Here is a 20992-nt window from a genome sequence, read left to right on the forward strand (position 1 = left end):
TCCAGACAGAAATTCTAAGAAGCTATCTCATGAATAATCACTCCCAAGAAAACATTTATCTTGTACTTCGTTTTTTCGGACGGTCCACATATCACTTTTAACTCGAGATTTGAGTTCCAAGTACTCATGAGATATGATTTCATATCTAAGATTCTAAGTTGCGTGTGTGGCAATCAATTTCATATCTGGTAAGGTATTGACCATGTTCATGGTTAACAATGCCTTTGAGTTTCAGATTACCGGGAGACCAAAAATCTCCTTTACAGAGTAACCTAGATTCGAACTTTCTATTCTTTATTGACCAAAAACCTTGTTGTAATTAGCATATATTCTTATCACCAAATTAATTTTTTTTATTAGATTACATTAAACTTAATTAAAAAAAAAAAAAGACTTAGTAGCTGATCAAGAGGCAGTGAAGGAAGTAGAGTGCTTGCGTCCACTTTCGCAGCACGCCGGCATCAATATTGACTGCACAGGATCAATTATTAGACGAATCTATTTATCACAATTTAACCGATCATCAACCTAAAAAAATCCTGATTTCAATTTCCAGGACCATGCATGATGCATCAATAACCTAACCTTTATTCCTTGTAAGAATTTTCAATATATCTTTATCAAAACTATGAAAAAAAGATAGCAGGTTACAAACTTCCAACCATACCTCCAAGATCTGAAAGCAAAATGGTTCGACAGCCAAGTGTTGTCTTTTATCCAAGTGACTTGTGATCCAGCTAAGCTAGCCCACCAACTTATACTCAAAAAACTTTACTTGATTGAATGTGTGTTTATCAAGGTTTAACCCTTTTGAATTGCTTGAGCCTAAGTTTTGATTTGTACTTGGATTGATATTTAACTATTACACTCGGGTAGTTTAATCAAACTCCAATAAGATCTAGTTGGATTATCTTTAAAGACTTTTTTAATTTTTATTTAAAATAATATTATTTTGAGTTTGATTTGTGATCAAAACCTTAAGATTGTCGAAGAATTAATTCAACTCAATAGCTTAATCTTTTATGTGAGGTTCCAAGATATGATTTATATTATTCTGTAACACACTCTCTAAAGTGAAAGCCCTTTGGATTTGAAACTTGCACATATTTGCGCTACCTTGTGCTTAATTCTTATCAAATAAATAGGGATGATAAAATCCGAACTCGTGACCGTTTGGTCATCAAAACTCTGATACCAATTCTCTAATATATGATTTATATTATTCTCTAAAATACTCAAGATTTTGATAGAATGTTAAGATCTAATTCAAACTAATAACTTAATTTTTTAAGTGATGTTTCAAGATGTGATTTATATTATTTTTTAATATAAACGAGTATTATCGATACAAATAACAATAACGAGTGAGTTTGATTCAAGTATTCATATCGAAAATGAATCAACTATTTAAGTATTTATATAGAAAATGAATCAGTTCAATATATTATTTTATATATTTAATAAATAAATTTGTGTGATAGCTAAGCTATTATCGTGTATAAGTGATAATATGTCCAGTCATGGGTGACAGCAACAATATTTTTCTTGTTGATTCAGTCGACATGCTCATAAATATTTCATAATAACTAGTTTGAAAATCATAGAAGAAGTTTGACTATTCAGCTGGTCTGGTTTTCTCACGTGCTAATATTATTCTATTAACAGAAGTAGTCAAGGTGACGTCCTTGCAATCTCTATCAAGCTTTCGTATCAATCCTGGAAAAAGGGGTAATTAAATTTTTTTTTAAAAAAAGAAAAAAGAATAGAGAGAGGGCGTAGATCTATTGGTAGAATTGATGCATGTCTTGTTCTTGGGTTGAATAATAAAGGGCGTTGAAGCTTCCTACAAGATATGATCGAAGAATTACTCCAAAGAAATTTCTAACTTTCAACCCATATGGCCTCCCAAGAGGGTGTTTGTTTTAGTGGTGGAAGTTGAGGTTTGGGTGTGAAACCCACTAAAAAATTATAAAAAATAAAAAATATTAGTTTTTTGTGATTGAGTTTTATATATAATTAAGTTGTACCCAACCACAACCTTAACCGTAAAAGTTAAACCAAACACACTTTTAAGTGAAGTATGCAGAAATTGGTTCGTACATCTATGTTAATTAAAAAAAATATTTTTGATATTAGTATGTTAAAGAAATATAAAAAAATAAAAAAATTAATTTAAAATAAATAAAATACAAATACAGATAATAATAATAATAATATGTGGTGAAAGACAGATTGAATAATATTCTTGGTATTGCTAAGCAGTACTAACCAAAAGACAAAAGTGTCTTCAAATTGTTGGGGAGCACGTGTGAACTCTCTCTTCGGAACACGAGAACTGACAAAAGTGTTGGATTCAATAAATCTGTCTTTCTTTCAACAAAAATATAGTTTTCATATATTTTGATTTTTTTTCCTTATTCAAAAAATAAGCTGTATATCGAAATTAAACCCCTTCTCCTCGCAATTTGAAGGAGCACAATCTCCACCTGGATTTGATATATTAAAAAGAATTAATAAATTTTAGTACTGGATGCTAGCTTTAATACTTTAATTTAAAAAATCAAGGAAAATGATATATCCTCTCATCCACAAGCAACCCTTGATTGTTACACATATTTTCATGGACAATTTATTTGTATAACATTGTCAAGCAAGAAACATATACTTTTAATTAAGATGTAACTTAAATAATTATTTTTTAAATTTATTTTTTAAAGGTTATCGATTCGATTCAAGTTGTATAAATTTTAGAGTCACTGAAAACTTATATAATTGTTAACTTCAGGACTTATAGTATTAGTTGAGGTACTAACAAACTGATCTGAATATTTATGTTATTAAAAAATAAAAAAAAATTATTTTTACATAGGAAAATTGTTTTTTTTCCCCGCTGTTTATATCTTTGGTGATAGAAAATAGATGCTTCTAGAAAGGATTGTCAGTTTTAATCCATCAATTAATTAGTGGGACAGTCAAAGCAGATTTTGTTGACTTTATCACCAAATCAAGTTAACTTTTTGGAAAAATAGTTTTAAGACAAATGTTTTATATTAAATTTAATGTGTTAATCGATAAATTGATAAATTAGAAGTCCCATAAAATTTAAACAATTGGGCTCTCGTGAAAAAATAACTACACGTGTTTGTATAGAAATCTTGTGTGAAGACTTTCACTACCGGAATTTTTTTTATTTTCTTTTATTTACTTAACACCGCAGTCATTTTTCCTTATTTTAAGTAAACATCCTTTGTTTTTTAGCTGTGGTTCTAGTCTCTGTAATATAATTTGCTAAAAAAAAAAGGAATTTAATATATCAAATACATGCGTAGTTTGTTCTATAAATATAATTGTGTATGTAATATAAATCCATAAAACCCCAAATTAAATAAATTCTTCTATACCAAAAAAAAAACCCAAATGTGCTGACACTGTTAAATGAGTTTTTTAATATGAAGATTTTATTTTAGAAGGTTAAATAGATACCAAAACTTTTTGATGGGTTTTTTGGATAAGTGATTTTTTATAAAGGGATTTTGGTAATTATCCCATACAAATATTAGATAAATTAAAAAAAATATGAAAAAATCATGATCTGATAATGTAAACACTAGATTAGAGATTATTTAAGGTTGGGGGGGGGGGAAGGAATTTATATAGTGAAATTATTATTTTGATCTCAATAATAAAAATCATATAACTTACTGAACAAAATTATATTTTTCACATAACTTAATTCTCATTACTGAATTGAAAAGGGATAGAGTGGTTTTTTATTTGTGTAATATAATGTCTAAAATAACCTTAAAAATTAGATTTGTTTATTGTTTGGGCAGGGATGTTTTCGGTTTTTTTATCTTTGTTAGTATAGTGTAATTATTTAGATACCCTTAGAAGCAAGAAATCTATCGCTTAGATCAAAAGGATTTTTGGTTTATTTATGATTTTTTCATTAATATTATGTAATATCATGAACACTTAGATCTTTTGATAAATTAAATATAAAAAAGTTGGTGGTATGCATAGCATCCGTGCTAGTATGTGGGAGGCGTTCGCGCTTTTTGAATGAAAGCGCATGTGGTGCCGGCCATCAACAAAAAATAATCAACCGCTGTGTTTGCCAATGTATCACATGGAGGCACATCTAACGAGGTGATGCATATAAAGTGTGTCGCAATGATTGAATTTTTTTTTTTATCGTCGTTATTTTCTCTCTCTCCCACTTGAAAAATATGCTAGCTTAGTCAAAATTAAAGATTATTGTACATTTTTTTATTTCAATTATGATCCTTATTTTTTTAATTATTCTTTATTTGCTTTGAATGCTTTTTTTAATTCCTTAACATCTTATCATATTTAGTATTTAATCAAATTTGATTTTCTATCTTTTTATTGTTATTTTTTTTTATTTTTCAATTTCATCTCTTATTATTTGACTTAATTTAATTTTTATATAAATTTAACCTTATCCAATTAAATTTTTTTAGGAAAAAAAAATAGCACTATATACTTATTAAGCAGTACTAGAAATTAAAAAAAAAAACAAGTTGTGCCTTTTAATTTATAAACAATATAAATGGTCAGGTAGTAAAAGCCTACCATATCATCACCTTTCTCAACTCTCAAGGGAAAATTTACAATAGTAAATAAATAATTATTAATCCTTGCTTTATAAAAATAAAAAATATAAAAAAAGAAAAAAATATCTTTATATCTAGATAAAATTATTTTTATTGTTTCAATTTAATTTTTTTCATCTCTCTCTCTCTCTCTCTCTCTCTATATATATATATATATATATATATATATATATATATATATATATTACCATGAAAGGCTACTCATTCAATACTCTGAAATTTCTCCATTTTAACTTACCTTTCAAGTCCTTTTTTTTCCCCTTTTCCTAATCATCAACCACTGCAGATTCCTTTTCTTTAATTTGTTTATTTTTTTTATGCATGTTTTTTTAATATTGAATGGACTACATGTCATCCACACAATTTTAAAAAAGAAAAATGTGAGGTGCTTTTGATGGCCTTCTAGGTCCACAATCTTCAGATTTAATTTCTTTTTAGAGGCCTGGTATACGGGGTGACCTACACTCATAAACATGTATTTAAAAAAAATTAAAAGATTTTTTTTAAAATTAGTAATTTCATTTCTATCCCAAAATTCGTTTGTGAAATATTTTTTAAATGATATTGTTAATTTTGGTATAGTTTCTATTAATTATTTTATTTTATTTTTTCATATAACCACATGAAAATTATAAGAACAAGATTCTTTTATTCTTGTTTGAAACTTTCCTTTTAGATTATGACAAGTTTGTGTTTAAAATGATACAATACTAATAATTAAGAAAAATACATGTTTCTATAAAAATAAATTATAATGAAATGAGAGTTTTGCCTTAAGAAATAATTTCCCCTCGATTTAAATTATCAAGATTCTTGAGAATATTTATTTTAATATTCCAAATAAACCAACAACACTGTCTAACAATAAAACCAGAAATTAAATTTCCATTTCATTAACATGATAAATGATGACAAAGTTCCTTCCTTCTCATCATATTCAAAGGAAAACCCTTTCATGGACTGCTTGAAATGTTGTGATCATGGATTAAAATCAAACGGCCATTAAGAAGAGATGCAGCATAACATGGTACCGTCAGTCATAGCATACAGATGGAGACATTTTCGTCGAGAGAGAGAGAAGAGGTGGTTAGTAGCCACGAATTGGCGCGAAACCATAGGAAACCAAACCGAACTCAAAGGTCCTCTTGAAGACTGTCTCACCTATTGTCTTCCCCTCTCCCCCTTCACTCTCTATCCTTTCTTTTCCCCTTTTCTATACTAAGAAACAGATATAAAAAAAATTCTTCATTTTCTTTGAATATCGAATCTTTTATATCTATTTTTTACCCATAATTGGAATTGGAGTCGTTTTGTTTTTAAAAAAGAAATCTAAGTTGATCTAGTTTCTGTGAAATTTTGAGCTTGATTCATGTTTGTATCGAAAGTGTCATGAATGGAGGTTCCTATATGGTCATTGCTCTACTTATGGATTTGATATGATCAACAAGGTAGAATCTTGAGAGCCAAGAGAAAGTTGAATGGTTGGATCCTTACATTTTATGAAGATGGAGCTTGCTTAGTCCAACCTTGAATTTAAATAGCTTCAAAATGGTGCGTGGATATATATTTTACTAACTTCTTCTTCTTCTTCTTTTTTGGTATAGGCTACAAATTGATTTCTTGTTATTGGTTTTTTTTTTTTTTCATGTGATGATACCATGTCTTTGTATGAAATGAATCCCATTTTTAAGGGAAGAGTAAATGGTATGGCATTGATAAGGTTTGAATCTGTGTGCCTTGAGTGTGTTCTATTGAAGGAAAAAAGAAACAATTAGTTAGACTTGGCTGCTTATAAAGACATTGGGCTGATGATTATGAAGAAAATAATGACTACGTTAAATAGTTTGGTGATTCCTGGAAAGATACTAGATATATGGGGTTATGATGTGATGTAAGAATAAATCAGAATATGAATCAGATTCAAGGGAACATAACTCGGCCATTAGTTTCTATCTGTAGATCTATCCACACAAGGTTGAGCAGCTTGCAAAATACTTTCACAGAGATATGACCATACGGGGATGTAGTTTTGTAGTAGTGATGTGCAATATTCTGATGGGAGGCTTGATAGTGTTGTAAGATGGAAAAAGTTTGTGAAGAAGGATGCTGTTCGATAGGTTTTCATGCTTTCTAATGGATTGCCTCCCATTGTTTCGTTGGGAATGGATTGAACTTACTTTGGTATGTAAACTTTGAACTTAGTATTGTCGATTTGATCTAGCAACAATGTGGTGGTATTGAAGCTGTTAGATTGCTCCGAGGAATTGATGTAGCTTTCCACAGGGCTTGCAACGTTAAATAGCAATCCAGTTAACTACTCATCATCTATCTTTCATGAAGAAGAGAAGAAGAACGCTGGAAGAGAGAATATACTGTTGAGGTGTTAGCGAAGCTGAACATTTATCACCACTTCCTTTTCTTCTTCCTTGATCCTAAACAAGTTTCAGATAGCAACTGAATCAATGAAAAGTAAGGGTCATTTACACCTCTTAGGTTTGAGAGAGATAAGAGACAAACATTAGAGCATTGGCGTTACAAAGACTTCGGAGACAGAGAAGAAGAAGAAGATATTATGCTTTTAATAGGAAAATTCGAGCAGATTCTTTCTTTTATCTGTTGAAATCTCTCATCCAGTTTTATAAAGTATAGCTAAGCTACATTGTCGAATATCTTAACATCCCTTGTGCTATGATGGGGGCTTAAAGGTTAAGTTTCTGTTTATTTGATTTCTTTGCATCTGATTAAGGATGTGAAACCAGATATGCATATATTGTGAAAGTAATATTGTATTTCTAGCTAAATATTTACAGTCTGCACCTTATATATGTTCATGCTTTGAATATCGGCTTCAGCAGGGAAGTACGGAGAATATAATTGTAGGTTCTGAAGTTTGGGTTGAAGACCCTCAGTTGGCTTGGCTTGATGGAAAGGTATCAAAGATTACAGGGCAGGATGCGGAGATCGAGACTTCAAACGGAAAGAAGGTGCATCGAATGCCTTAGTTTTTTATGTTTTGATTTAATTTCTTCCCATGGAGTAACAGCTCCTGTGGTTAATGGTTGTCGAATGATAGTTATACCTGGATTTTGATGCTTTGTCCCTCTGTAATCATGCTAGAGTTGCATTTCATGGACTAGCTCTACATGTTTTGAAATTGAGAAGAAATTCTTCTTTTTAGCAGCTTGTGTCCTCGGTAACCGTTCATGCATGTCTCTGTTGCTAAAACAAAAAATTAAAACTAATCTTGCTGAAATATTCATCTGTTATTTATGATTTAGATACCGGTTATACAAAAATATAAAAATTTAAAGCAACTTGATAATAAAATCACTTAATCAGAACAATGTTCACATTGCATTTCAATGTTGGTTTTTTCCTGCTCCCTGACATTCTCTTTTCTGTTTGTCTACATACAAGGTCACTGCTAAATTATCAAAAATATATCCGAAGGATATGGAAGCTCCTGCTGGTGGAGTTGATGACATGACAAAGCTTTCTTACTTGCATGAGCCTGGAGTTCTGGAGAATTTGAAAACGAGATACGAACTGAATGAGATCTATGTAAATTTTCCTTCCCCTTCATGTTAATATTATAACTAGCATTGCTCTAAGTTTTCAAAAAAAGAAGAGGAAACTGTTAATTTCAGCCTCGATGGTCCGTGCAACAATATAAACCTCCATGTTTCTATTGCAGACGTATACCGGAAATATTCTTATTGCCATTAATCCATTTCAAAGACTGCCTCATCTCTATGATGGCCACATGATGCAACAATACAAGGGAGCACCATTTGGAGAGCTGAGTCCTCATGTTTTTGCGGTTGCTGATGTTGCATACAGGTTATTCCTATTCGTATTTTTCACTTTTGTCATTTTCTTTAGAAATGAAAATATATTCAACAAAGAGTTTTATTGACTTCAGGGCAATGATCAATGAAAGGAAAAGCAATTCCATTTTGGTCAGTGGTGAAAGTGGTGCAGGTAAAACTGAGACCACGAAAATGCTTATGAGGTACCTTGCATTTTTAGGAGGTCGAGCTGCCACCGAAGGACGAACCGTTGAACAACAAGTTCTTGAAGTATGTTTGAAAATTCAGCTTTTGTTGTAAAATTTGAAGTTTCACTATTCCATTTAATCTTCCATTTGGTGACATTCCTTTCATTTCTCATGAATTCTGACTAGGCCTTTCTATTATCTGATTTGATTGCAGTCAAATCCAGTACTTGAAGCGTTCGGGAATGCTAAAACTGTTAGAAATAACAACTCCAGGTGAGATAATTCACTTGACATGAAATTGGTATCAGATAAAATTGTTACATGCTTTAGCATCGGATCTTCCACAACAATAAGGGCTGAATTTTTACTGCCATGAACTACCTCCAATAATTTTATGGACAATGTCATTAAGATGTTTCAAAACTATATTCATTGGTGTTTTTGCGTTGATGTGTTCCTAAAATTAATACTGGTGCAGCCGTTTTGGTAAATTTGTTGAGATCCAGTTTGACAAGCATGGAAGAATTTCTGGAGCTGCCATCAGAACTTACCTTTTAGAGAGATCTCGTGTTTGCCAAGTTTCAAGTCCTGAGCGCAACTACCACTGTTTTTACCTTCTTTGTGCCGCACCACAGGAGGTAACTTTCTGGTGAAATGATAGCTCCAAATGTGATTTTATAGTCAATGGCGAATGCTTATTATGCCAGCATGTTACAACTTCTAGCCTTTTGTTAACAGGAAGTAGAGAAGTACAAGTTGGGGAGCCCAAAATCATTCCACTATCTTAACCAGACAAATTGCTTTGAACTGGCTGGTGTAAGTGATGCCCATGACTATCTTTCCACTAGAAGAGCTATGGATATTGTTGGAATAAGTGCGAAGGAGCAGGTAAGCTTTCAAAGAAGTATGCTTTTGACTGCTGCCAGTCAAGCAGTATCTTACCCTCTCTCTCTCTCCCAGGAAGCAATTTTCAGAGTCGTTGCTGCAGTCCTTCATATTGGAAATATTGATTTTTCCAAGGGAAAGGAAGTTGATTCGTCCGTTCCTAAAGATGACCAAGCTAAATTCCATCTCAATACAACAGCAGAGCTACTAATGTACAACACTACAACTCTAAATTTGCATATACGAGCATGGATGGTATCTGATACGTTTGCTTTCATGTAAGTGTAACTGTTGAATTTTTTATTTATTTCAGGTGTGATCCTGTAGCCCTGGAAGATGCATTATGTAAGCGTGTTATGATCACCCCTGAGGAGGTTATCAAGAGAAGTCTTGATCCTCAAAGTGCAGTGACTAGCAGGGATGGTTTAGCTAAGACGATTTATTCTCGTTTATTTGATTGGTAAGACATTAGTGTCTTCAATTGATATCATCTATAACTTGAAGAGTCATATGATGATAACCATGCGAGATTATGTACAGGATAGTAGATAAGATTAATAACTCCATTGGACAAGATCCTAACTCAAAATCTCTGATTGGAGTCCTTGACATCTACGGTTTTGAAAGCTTTAAGACGAATAGGTAAGAAGCAATGAAAAATAGAAGCATATATATATATATATACATACATATATATATATATATCTCGCAGGAACTACTTGGGCAGTTTTCATAACAATTTTACAATTCCTGCTGTGCAGCTTTGAGCAATTCTGCATTAATTTCACAAACGAGAAGTTGCAGCAGCATTTCAACCAGGTAATGCTGCAGACCATGTTAACTATTTAGCTAAAGTTATTTTGAACTTTTAACTGAAGAAGGTTTCATGATAACTTTCAGCACGTCTTCAAAATGGAACAAGAGGAATACACAAAAGAGCAGATTGATTGGAGCTATATTGAGTTTGTCGATAATCAAGATGTCTTGGATCTTCTTGAAAAGGTTTTTTCCCTGTGATTCACATTTTTCTTTTTTCTAAACCTGAATTCTAGAAAAAATATCTTAATGGGGCATGTATGTGCAAATTTTGAGTGTTGTTCTAACTATTTTTGAGTTGTTTTTGGCTCATTTTATACTCCATCACTCCAATTATTTACTACCCTTTTTTTTGTTATTGCAGAAACCAGGAGGTATAATAGCTCTCCTTGATGAAGCTTGGTATGTTACTTTAATTTATGCTTTCCAGGATAATTTGCATCTATATGAAAAGAATTCTGACTGTACTTACCACTTATAATTGTTTAAAACTCTCCCCTTATCTATTATCAGCCGCTTGTTGTTTCTTTCTTTAAGCATCTTGTTGAAGATCAAATTGGCTTCTCAATTCTTGTTAACAATGCCTTGTTTTCAGCATGTTTCCAAAGTCAACGCATGAAACATTTTCAAATAAGCTTTATCAGACATTTAAAGTTCACAAGCGTTTTATCAAGCCAAAACTGTCTCGCACAGATTTCACCATCGCTCATTATGCTGGAGAGGTAAGCTATATTGATAAAACATCAGTTGTGTATACTTGTATGATGTGAATTGCTGCTGCATTAAGATTAAGTTTCTCGTATTTTCAGGTCCAGTATCAATCGGACCATTTTTTGGACAAGAACAAAGACTATGTGGTTCCTGAACATCAAGATTTGTTGAATGGTTCCAAATGTCCTTTCGTAGCAGGCCTGTTCCCTCGACTTCCAGAGGAGACAAGTAAATCTTCAAAGTTCTCTTCAATCGGTTCCCGTTTCAAGGTAGAATTATTTGTTATCTAAATGAGCAAGGCAGTTGCCTTTTTCTTACATAAACAACAGTTGATCTCTATAAATACCCCCTATGTCTTTTGTCTATATTGTATGCTTTCTTGTGGTTCAAGAATTGAGAACTAACTTTCTGTATTCAAAATGATGCAGATACAACTACAGCAACTAATGGATACATTAAATTCTACTGAACCTCACTACATTAGATGTGTAAAGCCAAACAATCTACTAAAACCTGCTGTATTTGAGAATATCAACATCATGCAGCAATTGCGATGCGGTGTAAGTACAATTTAACATTTCTTCATTGTTGAGCTGGTTTTCTCAAAATGTACTTGTTTCTCAATGTCTTTTGCAAAAAAGGGTATCTGACTCTCATTACAATCTGACATTTAGTTTTGAGATGGTTTTCACAAATTCTTGCTAGTTTTTATTGGTTAGTTTAATTTTAATGGTTGTCAATGTAGGGTGTTTTAGAAGCAATTCGAATAAGTATGGCTGGATATCCTACTCGCCGCCCTTTCTTTGAATTCATAAATCGATTTGGACTTCTTGCCCCAGAGGCTTTGGAAGGAAGGTAAGTAATCTGTTGTAGGATAAACTGTTGTTTTAGTAGTTAATAATTGTGGCTCCTTTCACTGTGAAGTTGTGGCCACTTTGAATTAGTCTTGAATTTGCTGAATATACTTGAGAAAAATGTGGATTTATATAAAATTTGTTGTGAACAGCTATGATGAAAAGACTGTTTGCAAAAAGATTTTGGAAAAGAAGGGGCTTAAAGGGTTCCAGGTAAAGCTGAAGTTTCTTTGCTTCTTGTGCCAATAGCGGATAATGTAGGAGATAATTATGAGATTGTTTTCTGATGTGAAAGCGACATGAATGAGATGTGTTATGCATGATTCACAGTCGATGTCTATGTTTTAAATTAAAGGAAGTCCTCCATCCAGTCACATATTGTTTCGAAATAATTGAGTCCTCAGTCAGACTATTAATTCAATTGGCACTGGAATGGCTTGCAGATAGGCAAAACAAAGGTTTTCTTGAGAGCTGGTCAGATGGCTGAATTGGATGCAAGGAGAGCTGAGGTACTCAACAACGCAGCAAAAACCATCCAGGGACGGATACGGACGCATTATGCTCGCAAACAGTTTATTGCATTGCGGAAGGCTACCATAGTGGTGCAATCACTATGGAGAGGTCATTCATTAGAAAATATACTAGCTTAACCTTGTTTAGAAACGCAACCAGTTTTAAAATTTGACATGCTTTTACACGAATTTGTATGATTTTGTAGGAAGACTGGCTTGCAAAGTTTATGAAAGAATAAAGAGGGAGGCAGCTGCTAGAAAAATTCAGAAGCATATATGTAGATATGCAGCCAGAACAGCCTACAAGAAACTTCATATATCTGCGCTTCTCTTGCAAACAGGTTTAAGGGCAATGGTTGCTCGCAAGGAATTCAGATTTAGGAAGCGAACTAAAGCTGCAACCATTATTCAGGTTACACCCTTGATGATATGTCTCTTATTTGTTAATTCTCTACTTTCTGGTGTTCCAACAATAAATTATTTTACTCTTTACTTGGATGACAAATGCAGGCCCGATGGCACTGTCATAAAGCTGCTTCCTACTATAAGAGGCTTCAGAGAAGTGCAATTGTCACACAAACAGGATGGAGGTGTAGAGTTGCTAGGAGAGAGCTAAGGTTGCTCAAAATGGTCAGTTTCAGGCAATCTTTTATTTATATGGTTTTAAAAGGTTTTTCTTTTCCATGTGTAATTGTCAACTTCATGTTTGCAAGACATTGATCTAAGGGTATAACATAATTTAATTAATGTAATTCTGAGAGTGCCTGTATCAGCTTTACTCCACAAGATAATCTGAGTATCTTGGTTAACAAATTATTACCACTTGGAAAAAAGAAAAAAAAAAACGAGCTCTTCAATATATAGAGAAGTCTAGATATGGAAATTTGATCAGAATTTTAGGTGGTGCGTAAAGGAAGGGTAATTAATAGCCAAAAGTTTCACTTGAGTTTTCGGTATAAGCCATAGACATGGTCCTAGTACATGAGCTTCAAATTGAAGTATCAAATTCTGAGCTATACTAGTTTAGTTTGATAATAGAAACAGAGGATATTCAATAAGAATTAACAAGAACAATAGGTCATCATTGACACCTTAAGGGCTTTCATAAACATGACAAAGCCAACAGCTATAATCACAACATATATTTGATATGAATAGCATTTTTTTCCTGCTAAATGCTCGAAATATGTTTCATATTAATGCCTGCGATTTTTAAGTAGGATTATTGACATACATCTCCGATTTCTTGCAGGCTGCAAGAGACACAGGTGCACTACGAGAAGCCAAAGATAAGCTTGAAAAGCATGTAGAGGAACTCACATGGCGTTTGCAGCTGGAAAAACGTTTAAGGGTAACATGTTCTGCAGAATGATATTTTTCCAACAAGAGCGTTCTTGGTTATATGTGAATTTACAACATGCTATGAAAAGCAGTACTAACACAACATCAAGCAGAATAGTACAATTTTGAATCTAAATGGAAACTATTTGACCTCAACACCCTTCAAATACTATCAGATAATTTATGATGAGAAGAAATTGTTGCTTTTAATTGATGGAGTTTGATAATTATATGCTCATGCCAAGGCTTGACATCACGCATGCAGACCGATTTGGAAGAAGCAAAAGCACAAGAAGTGGTGAAATTTCAGAATTCACTGGAAGAAATGAAAAACAAAATAGAAGAAGCCAATGCATTGATAATCAAGGAAAGGGAGGCTGCAAAGAAGGCTATTGATGACGCACCTCCTGTAATTAAAGAAACTCAAGTACTTGTTGAAGATACCAAGAAAATTGATTCTCTAACAGAAGAAGTAGAAAACCTAAAGGTAAGAAGTTCAATCTAGTAATCAATAAATACCTTTTTCTGTAGAATCAAATGTGATATCAGGTAGTCATTTCATTTCCAAATGAGGAAACATGTTTGGAAAATAATGCATCATTTAGCAAAATCCCTTTCAACAATTTGGATTCATTTGAGTCAATGGGTGCATATTTATTGTTCATCCACTACTAGAAACACTTTTGAATTTGCACAGGTTTTGGTTTATTGCATGTACACTAGCTGCAAAATTTATCATCTCATTTAGTCAATCTTGTCATTGGTTTCATGCACCGAAGACCACGTTAGATTCTGAGAAACAAAGAGCTGATGATACTGAGAAGAAATACAGTGAAGTAAAAGAGATTAGTGAAGAAAGACGGAAGAAATTGGAAGAAACAGAGAAGAAGGTTCAACAACTCCAGGAATCCTTGCAAAGGTAGGAAATCAATATTATTTGTTCATGCCTGCTTTATTTAGTATTGTATCAACCACTTATATTCCGATACGATAACTGTATTCTCCTGGACTGCAAACTTTTGAGAGTTCAATTAGTATCTGTACCATGGAAATATTAATTCGACTTACCTTTGTATTATTAGGCTAGAAGAGAAACTTACCAACTTAGAGTCAGAGAATAAAGTCCTGCGGCAACAGGCTCTGTCAATGACGCCCAACAAGTACCTCTCAGGACGCTCCAGATCAATTATGCAGGTAATTCTTTATAATGTCATTTATTAGACTTTGCATTTTCTATCATGGGAAGGAGTTAGAGCTTTTCCCGTTTTCTGATATTTGGCAGAGGGCTGAGAGTCACATTCCAGTGGATGCTGCAAGAGCAAGTTTGGTAAGCATAGCTTACATAATTACACATTTTCAGTCTTTTGGGCTCCTGAAATGGTTTTTCTTGACTCCTTTTCTGTTTCTGTTCACCTGATTAAATGGATTAGGATATGCAAAGCCCTTCAATGAATCACAGGGAGCCCTCTGAAGTAGATGATAAGCCACAAAAGTCATTAAATGAGAAACAACAGGAAAACCAGGAGTTGCTCATTCGTTGTGTTGCACAACACTTGGGATTTTCAGGGAACAGACCTATCGCTGCTTGTATCATATACAAGTGCCTTTTGCAGTGGAGATCGTTTGAAGTTGAGAGAACCAGTGTGTTTGATCGGATCATTCAGACCATAGGCCATGCAATTGAGGTTTGGAATGCCAAATCTTATGCATTATTGTTTTGATTTATTACCATTTTTTCCCCACCAGAAGTCACCCCTTTTCACCTGTTATTTCAATTGTAACATCAGACCCAGGATAACAATGATGTCTTGGCCTATTGGCTATCCAATGCCTCAACACTCCTCTTACTGCTCCAACGTACATTGAAAGCAAGTGGTGCAGCAGGAATGGCTCCACAACGTCGACGATCATCATCAGCTACTCTATTTGGAAGAATGACACAGGCATGTACAAGTTTCTCATTGAAATCACCAAAAGCCATCAAGATAATTTCATTTCTTTACTAAAGTCAGGTTTCTTCCGTGTTATTTTCTTTCAGAGTTTTCGTGGAGCTCCACAAGGAGTCAATCTATCCTTAATCAATGGGGGCATTAATGGTGGAGTGGACGCATTGCGGCAAGTTGAAGCCAAGTATCCAGCTTTGCTTTTCAAGCAGCAGCTTACAGCATATGTAGAAAAAATTTATGGAATGATTCGGGATAATCTAAAGAAAGAAATCTCTCCTTTGCTTGGATTGTGCATCCAGGTATATTTTCTATGCATCAGAGACTACGTTGTTATATATATATAAAATTATGCTTCTGTTAACATGTGTTAAATTATTTGCTGTAAAATTCCTTAGATAGCTTTTTGTTTGAACATGATTTTCATAGGCACCAAGAACATCCAGAGCAAGTTTAGTGAAGGGGGCACGTTCAGTTGCCAATGCTGCCGCCCAGCAAGCCCTGATTGCTCACTGGCAAGGAATAGTGAAGAGCCTTGGAAGCTTCTTAAACACTTTGAAGTCAAATCATGTAAGAGTCCTTCCTTTGGTTTTCTTATTTATCAAATCCCCTGCTTTCTGCCTCGCTTATATGATAGGGATCGGCAGTAAATAGTCTTCTTGCTAGTCTAGTTGCCACCATACACAAGGTAGAAAGGACAGGAGGATGACCTCTTAGAGAATATAGGAATACTGAACACTGGTCACTTTTCATCTTCTTTTTCCTGCTTTTATATCCTCTTCCATAAAGGAAGGCTTCAAGGACTTCTACTTCCCTTTCTAAATTTCCTACAGGAACTCACTCATCCCATTTCCCTTCTACTTCGCTTCATCAAAACTTGAGTAATCAATTAACTGAATTCCTTTTTTCTTAACGGTTGATTTTCAGAACTTCTTAATATTATCATATGATTCTTCTTCTAGGTGCCGCCATTTTTAGTTCGTAAGGTGTTCACTCAGATATTTTCCTTCATCAACGTCCAACTATTCAACAGGTATTCAGTCCATGCTCTGATTTTCATTTTTCTTCTAAGGTGGCGATAGTTTTGGTTATTTACGAGGCACTTTTTTTTCGGCAGCCTTTTATTAAGAAGAGAATGCTGTTCATTTAGTAATGGTGAATATGTTAAAGCTGGGTTGGCAGAATTGGAACATTGGTGCTACAAAGCAACGGATGAGGTACCTAGAATTCACTTCCTCGCATTTTGTTGCTATAAGATATAAGATTTACCAACCTCAAAAATATAAATGCAGTATGCGGGTTCAGCCTGGGATGAGCTCAAGCATATTAGACAGGCTATCGGGTTTCTGGTATGTATTCCTTCTTTATGAGTGCTTCCACCAGACCACAATTACATGTTAAGATGGTGAAGAAGGAGAAACAATGACATGTTCAAGTTGATCTTTTTCCTGATGTAGGTCATTCATCAAAAGCCAAAGAAAACATTGGATGAAATAAGCCATGACTTGTGCCCAGTGAGTGATGAACTATCATCCTAAAGTGCCTGGATGTCGTTTATTCCTATGCTGTCATCTTCACCATGTCATAGCCAAATTAATTAATCTGTGTATGCAGGTTCTAAGTATCCAGCAGCTATACCGAATCAGTACCATGTACTGGGACGACAAGTATGGCACACATAGTGTGTCGACGGATGTAAGTTCTTACCGATACCATGACTACACTAGGTTAGAGTCATCTTTGTCACATGGGAAAATTGGTAACCGTTGCAGTATTACATTAATTTGATGAAAACTGATCCAGCTGAGCTTTACCATGTGTATGCTTTCCGTGCAGGTTATATCCAATATGAGGGTGTTGATGACAGAAGATTCAAATAATGCAGTTAGTAATTCTTTCCTGCTGGATGATGATTCAAGGTCAGCAAACAATGTTATCTTTTCCTTTATGTTCTGCATCATTTAACCTTTTTCTTTTATTATTTGAACTTGTGATACACATTTTTGTATACCCAGCTAGAATTTTAGCTGGAAAGGATGAGTGCTGAAAACTTTCAGCAAGAATCCAGTGCTCTCCACCTGTAGCTAAAACATCATATTAATGAATAGAAGTTAATCTGGAATGAGGAATATTTCTTTGCCACGAGAAGAGGCGCATCTCCTTAACCTGAACTTGTGGCTGTCACTGACCTATTACAAAAATTTTCATGCTTGCAGCATTCCATTTTCAGTGGATGACTTATCAAAGTCCATGGAACAAATTGACATCGCTGACATCGAACCACCACCTCTGATTCGTGAAAACTCTGGCTTTAGTTTCTTGCTGCCACGCTGTGATTAAATATGATCACACTGCAGAAATGGATCGAGTTCTATTCATCAGTCTCCCTTACTGAAAGATGTAAATTCAAGCCACAAGCTCCTTAACTGTAGATGCCCTCCTGAGAGGTTATTCATTTTGCGAGATTTTCCATTACGCTAGACATTACTACGTCCTTTGAAATTCTTTTCTATAGGTAGTCCATTGCTGCAAAAAGGGATGTCATTGCTCCCATATCAATTTAGCAACGTTTCTCTGTTTAATTTGTTGTACAACTAGTTGATATTTCTTACGAGGAAGAAAAAATAAAAGCTTACAAGAATTTTCTCTTGAATAACATTTGTCAAACCCTAATCCTTGTTGCAGAAGCAATACTCGAAGAAATTATGCTAAATATTAAAACTCGTGCGATATTCACAGAAGACGCCAGCACTATTCGCGCGCGCACAGATCACTTCATATGATCATAATGCTTTGATGTCAACTGCATCTGACCGAACAGATGTATACCAACGACCTTTGGAGGAGGTACTGAAGTTCTAGACTTGTCAATAATCATTCTGATTCTGTCTTTACCTTCATCCTTCAATTGGTGGTAACTAGCTTTCCATGAAATATAGCGCCTGGCCTATGGTTTCCTGCTACTGCATTTTTGTGTTGCGTCTTTGGATGTTCTATACCTTTCCCGTTTAGTATTTGACCGGATCATAACAAAAGTTTTTTAATGCAAAAAAATAAATTTGCAGGTTTTTATAATGCATTTTTTTGTCATCAAAAAAAATTTTTAATTGTAAATTAAAAAGTTAATACGTGTATATAATAAGATAAATCAAGAAAAAAAATGTGTTGATATTAACTAAAAACAAAATAAAAAAGTTGACAAATGACTATATATTAAAATATTTTATCTTTTAAAATAAATTATAAATCCATTTGAGTTTAATAACTTTATTTTTATTTATTTGATTAAATGATAATAAAAATAGATAGGCATAGAAAAAACAATTAAATAAAATTTAAATAAATTATGTAAGGTTGAACAAAAAGAGTGTAATTAATATTAGAAAAAAAAATATTGTGATTTTATTCTAAAACTAAGTAAAAATTGAATGATATATCATTAAGAAATATAACAAAAATATTTTTAATTAATTTCAATTAAAATTGAATACTTGATATGTCGAAGATCTCATGCATATCTTTAATTGATCTACTTTGATTAATTTAAATTTAAATAAAAAAAATTAAAATTCAAAAAGAGTTAGGTGCCTAAGCCTCAGTTGCATAATGCACCTACCTCATTTAAAGAAAAGGCTACACGTGTGGGCCTTTAAGGCTAGGCTTACATGCCTAATATGTTTTTTTCCTCGATAAAAGTAGTAAAAGACACATATCCATCATTTTTTTAAAACAAATGAACTATACATTTCCTACTTATTCAGTTTTTTACCATATGAGAAGTGGTTGGAAAATTAGGTTGTAGATTTTTGGATTTAAAAATTTAATTTTCAATATATTTTAACTTAAAAACATCTAATGAACATTCTTATAAACTTAAAATACAAATTTATCATCTTAAAACACTTTTAAATTGGTCAAAAAACACAAAATCAAGTTGGAAAAGAATTCTTTCATCTCTGATCTATTTTTTTCCGGCAAGATAAATAATAAAAAAACACCTAAATAAAACTCATCTCGTCAAATAAAATATGTAGAACCAAGAACGACTTGTTTCGTTGCTGAAATTTGGCCAAATATCAACTCTTTCTCCTTGGTTATTTTCCTACAAGTTTCTATCTTCTCTCTCAAATCCCAAGATTGAAAATTAACAAAACAAAGTTTTAAATCAAAAAAAAAATGACAAATTAAAGGGACTAAAAACAAAAAAGAAGAAGGATAAAACTGAATTTACAAAACTTTTTTGGCAAAAAGTGTTAAAAAGGTGTCCTTTCAATCTCAATTTTGCCCTCAAATTTTAATTCTTTTGTAAGCGCTATAATAAATAATACAAAATTTGCAAAATCAAGCAACAATTTAATATTGCGATGTTTTTTCAACATTAAGATAATGACATAAAAACCAATTAAAACAAATTACAAATCCTAACTCTAAATTAATATAGTGTGAAAGAATAAAAGTAAAAAAAATCCATTCAGAAAAAAATTAAAAAACCAAAAAAAACAAACTTTGTTGCAATTACGGTGTTATCTTTTCACATGATACAGTACCACAAGAATATCACCACTCCATTTAGGTTTTTGTTAATTTTTTTAAGGATTCAAATTTGCATTTTTTTTAATTTCAAATTTTAAGAAATTTGTTTGTCCATTTATAAGATAGACTCTAGGATCGTAAGCTAAATCTAGTTGTCTTCTCAACAAGCAGATCACACAAATTGTATTTTCTCTTTAGCCAAACCAAAGACCATCGAATTTTGCTTTTCATGAAATCTTATGTATTTTACTATTTACGAGATGACATGCTCGAGCGGTACTGCGGGCTTATAAAACAAATGCATTTGATAGTGTTATAATTGTGAACCAACGCTAGATAAATAATATAAACTAAAAGTATGATGGAGCAAATATTTCTTGACGAAAAAAAAGTTGTGTTGGTGATCAAAAATTTAGAGACTGAACAAAATGATTTGTAGCAATCTGCAGTGTTTTGTGAGGAAATATACAGTGCTTTCGCCACATGATTTAGCTTTTCTATTAATAAAAAGCAAAAAAAATTACAAAGTTAAATTCTCTACCAACTTAATATTTTAAAAAAACAACAAAGATAACTTTGGAAGGAAAAAAACCTATGAGGAAAAACGTTGTAGCAATTGACAATGTTTTATGAGGAAAAATATAGTGTTTTCCCCAATAAAATAAAATAAAAAACCATTTAGAGAAATATTATAGCAATGCACAGTGTTTTGTGAGAAAAACTACAATGCTTTCTTCATATGATTTACCTTTATTGTAATTAT

General features: G+C 32.9%; 1 protein-coding gene across 1 annotated transcript; it reads left to right on the top strand.

Annotated features, from left to right (window-relative positions):
* Positions 1 to 5687: 5687 nt before the first annotated feature.
* LOC133669893 (myosin-11-like) lies at positions 5688 to 18426 on the top strand. The gene is made up of 39 exons (XM_062090221.1): positions 5688 to 5723; positions 6023 to 6085; positions 7493 to 7621; positions 8055 to 8198; positions 8332 to 8477; positions 8560 to 8716; positions 8849 to 8907; positions 9113 to 9272; positions 9373 to 9522; positions 9595 to 9731; positions 9833 to 9979; positions 10060 to 10161; positions 10281 to 10338; positions 10420 to 10521; positions 10700 to 10737; positions 10931 to 11057; positions 11145 to 11315; positions 11475 to 11606; positions 11792 to 11901; positions 12053 to 12113; positions 12344 to 12521; positions 12619 to 12824; positions 12923 to 13042; positions 13665 to 13763; positions 14019 to 14240; positions 14533 to 14672; positions 14836 to 14947; positions 15036 to 15080; positions 15184 to 15438; positions 15541 to 15696; positions 15792 to 15998; positions 16126 to 16266; positions 16659 to 16729; positions 16814 to 16913; positions 16989 to 17045; positions 17154 to 17210; positions 17311 to 17391; positions 17533 to 17615; positions 17913 to 18426. The coding sequence occupies exons 1-39, from the start codon at positions 5688 to 5690 to the stop codon at positions 18034 to 18036; spliced, it is 4683 nt and encodes a 1560-aa protein (XP_061946205.1). The 3' UTR covers positions 18037 to 18426.
* The last annotated feature ends 2566 nt before the right edge of the window (positions 18427 to 20992 follow it).

The sequence above is a fragment of the Populus nigra genome, chromosome 12 (assembly GCF_951802175.1).
Source record: "Populus nigra chromosome 12, ddPopNigr1.1, whole genome shotgun sequence".
Classification (NCBI taxonomy): Eukaryota; Viridiplantae; Streptophyta; class Magnoliopsida; order Malpighiales; family Salicaceae; genus Populus; species Populus nigra.

Bases quoted from the DNA above. Each gene is read 5' to 3' on its own strand.
- LOC133669893 (XM_062090221.1), top strand. From the start codon at position 5,688: ATGGAGACATTTTCGTCGAGAGAGAGAGAAGAGGTG. The intron at 9,732-9,832 runs GTACAACACTAC...TATTTATTTCAG, and splicing joins ACAACAGCAGAGCTACTAAT to GTGTGATCCTGTAGCCCTGG. The intron at 12,114-12,343 runs GTAAAGCTGAAG...AATGGCTTGCAG, and splicing joins AGGGGCTTAAAGGGTTCCAG to ATAGGCAAAACAAAGGTTTT.